Source organism: Gavialis gangeticus, unplaced genomic scaffold (genome assembly GCF_001723915.1).
Source record: "Gavialis gangeticus isolate Ggan-Ray unplaced genomic scaffold, GavGan_comp1, whole genome shotgun sequence".
NCBI lineage: Eukaryota > Metazoa > Chordata > Crocodylia > Gavialidae > Gavialis > Gavialis gangeticus.
In genome coordinates, this window is record NW_017729004.1 from 30062468 (window position 1) to 30068874 (window position 6407).

Genomic DNA, 6407 nt, shown 5'->3' on the forward strand with positions numbered 1-6407 from the left:
AACATACTTACACACACCAATCATCTGAAGTTTCATTAATGGTTATGCATGATTTATAGCAGTGTATTACACTGCTATAAACCGGCATTATTTACAGCAGTGTATTAACAACAAACATCAAACAATTTCTTTAACAGTGATTTTGCTTGCTTTATGAAAATCAATATTTTTGTTAGTTTTACTTTTAAAAATCCCCATTGAGTTTTAAGTTCTTAGTAGTATTTGTTGAATCACTGATAACCCATCAATGAAAGAAAAAAGTTTTTTGTCATATTATTCATCATCATCTTAATTATCCTTTTTTGCTTCCTCCTCCTCCTCTCTGAAGAGTTCCAACCAAAAGTAGAAGTACTATTCCAAATTAACACATAATTGGGGCTGGGATGGTATAGGCACTGAGGTGCACCGTTGACAGCCCAGATGTCACAAGTTTGAGGCCACAGCAGAAGCACTCATGGTGTGGCCTGTCAGATTCCAGCAAATTCTGCTAAATACCTTGGCACAAGGACACGAAGGAGGAAAGGAAGGAAGCGCACAATATATAAAGACAATATGGGGGGGGTCTTAGTATATGGATTGCATCATTATCAAGAACATGCAGTAAAGCAAACTTGAAGTATTAGAATTTAGCCTCGATAGCTGTCATGAATCAGTTTTCCCTTTCTTTGAATTATTTAATAGTGAGGGATGAGAGTTTTTTTTAAATTTCCGTTTAGATAGAACTATTTAGAAACATCAGTAGAATCTACATCAGCACACACCAAGGTGAAGGGAGGATGAAGCACTGGAGAGAGTACTCGGTTCTTCTCTCCTTCCAGCTCTAGACAAACAAATAAGCCAATAAATATGTATCTGGCCTTGTGCTGAATGAGGAACACCTGTATCCTTCTGTATATCAGGGGTAGGCAAACTTTTCAGGCTAGGACCCAGAATGAATGACTCAACTCAGGTTGGAGGTGAACAGGTAGGTAGACACTGGGACACAGTTCATCTCCTTGGTGGCATAGGAGAAGCACCCACAGCCTGTGTTCATCCCACAGGAGTACAGGGATAACACCCACAAGGTTCTCCACACTGCCATACGCCAGGAGCTAGATCTGGACCATAGGGCATAGGTTGCCAACCCCTGCTCTATATGATCAATGCAAAGGGCACACACTACTCCTCACTGTTAAGTTTTTGGATCAAAACGTTAAAAGTATTTAGGCACTAAAGAAACAAATTTGGAGACTGTGGAAAACCACCCCCTGCAAAACTGCCTAGAGACCCTGGGTTCCATTACTGCTGATAATGTAACTCAATTCTTTTTTTAGTTATAAAGCTAATCCTGTTAAATTCCTCTGAACATGCATTAATGAATAAAAAAAAAATGCAATCAGACAAATGTAAAATCAGCTGAAGGACTAGATCCTGTTTAAAAGACCTTGGTAAATGCCTTCCCCTCTCTCCCGTCTTTCTTAGGAAAAAACCAAGCCTTGAAAAGTGATCTCCTGAGGAAAACGATATTATGAACATCAATAAAACTTTTACATCTGTTGCCTTAATGGAAAACCATTTCATATTAACCTTCACCCTCATAGCTATAAAAGAAACAGCTGTAGCCATCTTGCATAGGGGGGAAATGAGGGTGCAATGCAGAAAACCCCGTATCTACTCTAGCACAATGGTTCTCAACCTTTTTGGGACCAGGACCCACTTGTAAACATTGATGGCCAGTCCCGACCCAATGCCCCTCACTCCAGACCCACTGGCCCCACCCTCAGGTTTCAGCCCCACAATACATGGGGAAGGGGGTGGGAGGGGTGTGGAGCAGAGCATCAGGGGGCCCCAAGCAGCCCCTTGCAAGCTGGAACTCTGACAGCCTGCAGGGGAAAAGCCACAGTTCCCCACATTTCTCTCCTTTAAAGGAGAATCCATTTATAAAAAAAAGTTTGTTGATCCATTTTTTAAGCTGTTCGCAACCTTTTCTTATATTCTTGACTCATTTTTGGGCTGCAACCCACAGGCTGAGAAATGCTGCTCTAGCACACTCACAAAGGATGAATCAGCTATGCTGAGGCAGGTACACCTTAGATATCAGAGGAGGTGGTTAGCACTGCTCGAGACATTCAGGTGTCCAAAGAGGGCATGCCAGGTGGGTTGGGAATATGGTTAGGTTCTTACACAAACCCATTCCTGGCTGAAGTGCACACCCAGTCTCTTCTGAAACCTGCCACTTTGTGCAGGCTTGACTAGCATACTGGCATAGTTATACCAGCCTCCAATACTCCAGTAGTATTGCTGAACACATAGCCCAGACCATCTCCAATTGTAAAGTGATACACACATGAACTCAGAGTGGAGATGCTGAATATATCTATAATTCCTAAAAAATTGCTGAAAATATATACAATTTATCTTTTGGCAATATAGAGATACAGAAAAAGAAAACCTGTAGCCAAACGTCTACTGGGAAATTTAGTATTTACCATATTCTGTCTCAGACAATATGCCCCAGAATAACATACACCTTATTTTTGAACGACAGAATTAAGAAAAAAAAAGGTTTTTTTCAGAGTTATGGCTACATAGAACAGGAACAGAGCCTAATCTTCAGCTGACTCATCTCTCCTCTTCTGGTTAACTTGGGTTACCATATGTGCAGGTTTTCCTGGACATTTCCATTTTCTGGGTCCTCCCATCTCTCTCTTTTTTTTTTTTGGAGAGCGAGTACTTGCATGCGCACCCCCCCCCGTTGGCACCAACACTGCAGCTGAGCAAGAAGGGGCTCTACAGGGGCAGCAGGGAGCTGTGGGGGCAACAGGGCTGAGGAGATCAGGGGGCTGCAGATCAGGAGTGAGGAGCACCAGGAAGGTCTGGGGCAGCAGGGCTGTGGCTTGGAGTGAGGGGCAGGGCACAGGCATACCACTCCCCCCCACCTATACCCTTGCCACTCTCCCATACCACAGGTGTCTTTTTTTAAACTGGAAATATGGTAACCCTAACTTAGCTGAAGCTGAACTAGGAAGGGAGAGACTAGGAACAGCTGGCAAACAGCAAAATTATCCTAAGAAAGGTTAGTTTGAACAGTGGAACATCAAGACTTAAAAAAAAAAAAAGGAGAGGATTGTTAATACCTCTGGAGTAAAGAACAATGCGCTATTAAGTCAGTGGACTCACTCAGCTGCCTGAATAGTACTATAGCTGTTGCACTGTGACAGAAATCCAAGATGAATGTTTTGACCAGAACAGAAGCATCATCTTCCCTGCTTAACACACGCACCCCAATTGTGGGGGCTGATTTGGGGGAAAAGCCATCTGTCATATACAAGAAAAATACAATCCAAGGGTAAGGTCTTAGCTGTGCTTACTCTGCCATCTTGCTGATTCCCTCATAATTGCTGGATTATGCTCTTAAAATGACTTGGTACCACTAACCAGGATTTATCTTGCTGTCCAGCAATGACTCGGGTTTACTATAACAAACAAACAGACAAAATGATGCTGCACACACATTTTAAATCAATGTTGTAGTCCCAATGGGCATTTATTAATAGGCATAGCTATTTACAGTCCCAATAAACACAAAGCAATATGTAAACATTCCGTGTACTTATATACAATTGGGGGTATACCAGCTTTACATAATATAGTCCATTAGGGCAAAAAAAAAAAAAGCATCAATCTCAGCATTCATAGGTTGAGATAAAAATACTGAACTCACATGTCCTCAACTGTGATATCTTTCAGGATCTGACAGTAATCCACATTCCACACTGCCTGGTCGTCCCAAACTTTAGATGCCAGTAGAATTGCGCCCAGTACAATTCGCTTCCAGTTTGCTGGACAAATATCTATTTCTGCGTATGTTAAAAGTCTTTCAAGATATACCTGGGAAGACATATTATAACCAAGACTTAATATATTTTGCTACTCAATTTGAAAGTATGTTCTAAATATATATAATTTCTTCTATTTTAAAACAGTGATCTACTCCCATCCAGTTTATTTAAAGCTAGGTGGCTTTAAATCTATTCATGCAAGACTAGGTAAAAAGTCAGAGGTCCTTCTAAGCCTGGGTGCCTTGGCAGAGTAGTGTGGCTAACACATGCCAGATTCTGCAGCCAATGACAAGACAGTGCTGTCCAGCCACCTCAGATTTTCAGCCTGAATGACCAAGCGCTCATTTACAGCTGAGTCAACTAAAAGAGACCTTTGGTGAAAGCCCAGGGCAAGACTTCAACTCACATCTCTGAATCAGTAGCAAAATGCCTTAACTACGCTTCTACTGCACCATCCACTCAGGCAGTCTATATACATATCCAAAAGAAGCTTAACAGATATGATGGCAGATGAAACAACTTAACTAAATAATATTTTGAGAGACCCAGTAACTACTACTCAAAGGACAGCTTATGTTTCCAGAGTGAAATACAAAAAATGCATACCATTAAAAAGATTTTATAAAAGAAATATTATGGAAGAACATGAACAACCTGCTTAGGCATCACATTTTACCTTAATTATTTTTTCAAAGCGCATACACACAAGAACTCTGCTAACTGTGTTTATTGTAAGGTCTATGGGTCAAGTATTCAATATTGAAACCTAAAGAAGATCTTTAGCATAAGGCCACCAACTACACAAACTCTGTACATTTATTCCAATAATTACACTATGTACAATACGATAACATCCAAGTAATATAATCCCTTGCCACAGTGCTGGTTTTGCATTTTGAATTTTTGCTGAAAAGAATGAACTCCTGTTTTGTGCACCAATTACATGCGAAGATTATAACATGTAGGGATCAACCTTTCTGGTGCCACTTCAGTCCCCTTCTCCTGCCCAAAATGCTGTTCTGTTTTCTGCTCTATGCCCAGTGCTGGTCTACTCTTGTGTTCCCTGATCTGCCACATGCCACACACAAAGGCTACATGTGCCATTTGTGGCATACAGGCCACAGGGTGGTCACCCTTGGATTAGAAAGATGTGTGCGCACTTCACCTATGGTAACAGACACCAAATTCAAACATGCTTTTCAAAATTTAAAAAACAAAAAGCTTATATAATATGAAAACCCCAGGAAAAAATACTAGCCCATTTGTATCTGAAGAGAACATTAAACCACTACAAAATATCCAGTGCCAAGTGTAAAAAGATCCTCCTCTACTACTGTCAGCTCATCTCCACTGAAATCAACCCCCTATCTGGCTATTCAAATATGTTTCACTGCACTTTCCTTATAATAATTTGAGTAAAACTAAGAATAAGCAAATACTTCCATGAGTTTAGTAAGTCCTGCTTCCACTTAAAAAAAAAAAGTGATTTTTGCTACCAATGTCATTAGATCGAAGAGCTGACCATATGTCTCTATAGCTATTTATTACAATTTGTTCTGTACTTCAGGAAGTTCAGAAACTTTATCAGTGGCACTTTTTGTGACTAGCTCTCCTTCAGGTACTAATACTTGTGAAGAGACTATAGGGAGACAAAAGATTTTACAAGATACTTGGATGGAAAATACCATATAAAAAGGTGAAAGATTATGTTAATTGTCTAAAAAGCTAATATTCTTTTAAGAACTACAGCAATAGATTGTTGGGATCAACATATACTCCAAACTTCTCTGATCAGATGGATCACTGTTCAGGGGACAGAAGTGCTCTTCTGCATGCAACATAGCAGATTTTGTTCATTAATTGGGAATTAACTTTAAAACTTTAAATCTTTGGCTATATGTTTATACTACAGCATTAAAACAGAAAAAGAGCCGTAAAAACAATGTGTGGAAACAAACAACAAAAACCTGAGGGGCTGAGTATCATCAGTAAACTTAGCTACAGCACCTACCCTCCCAGGCAAAACTGCAGATTTTTCTGAAAGATAAGAAGCTTTGCAGATTTAAGCGAAACCAGAAGAGGCACAAAAACAGAGCTGAATTTTGTCCTCAGTCTTTAAATCAGCATGTCATGATGGTCCTGGATAAACTACTTCCCCCTTGGTTCTAATTTGCTGTTTGTAACCCACCCTGTTGCGTTTTATGTGGCTCAGAAATTCCTAAGTCCATGAATACAAACTGGAAAAAGCCACAATATACAACTCTCATTGTACTAGACACCAACGTGACTGCTGAGGGGGGACCTGGTGACTGTCTATAAACTCACTGGGGGGGACCAGAAGGGTTTAGGGGAGACACTTTCTCCTAGCACCCCCTGGCATGACAAGGAACAATGGATACAAATTATTAGAGAGTAGGTTTAGATTAGACATCCGCAAGAACTACTTCACAGTTAGGGCGGCCAGGAGCTGGAACCAACTTCTCAGGGAAGTGGTGCTGGCTCCTACCCTGGAGATCTTTAAGAAAAGGCTTGATGACTACCTGGCTGGACTCATTTGAGTCCAGTCTTTTCTCCCACCCGGGGGGG

General features: G+C 40.8%; 1 protein-coding gene across 3 annotated transcripts in view; it reads right to left on the minus strand.

The window, feature by feature from the left end:
- CCNY (cyclin Y) overlaps nucleotides 1–6407 on the minus strand; it is a 115618-nt gene that overhangs the window by 33969 nt on the left and 75242 nt on the right. For all 3 annotated transcript variants that reach the window (XM_019508189.1, XM_019508188.1, XM_019508190.1), the window contains one exon: nucleotides 3704–3870. In XM_019508189.1, coding sequence (XP_019363734.1) covers nucleotides 3704–3870 — 167 coding nt within the window. The remainder of the gene's footprint in view (nucleotides 1–3703; nucleotides 3871–6407) is intronic.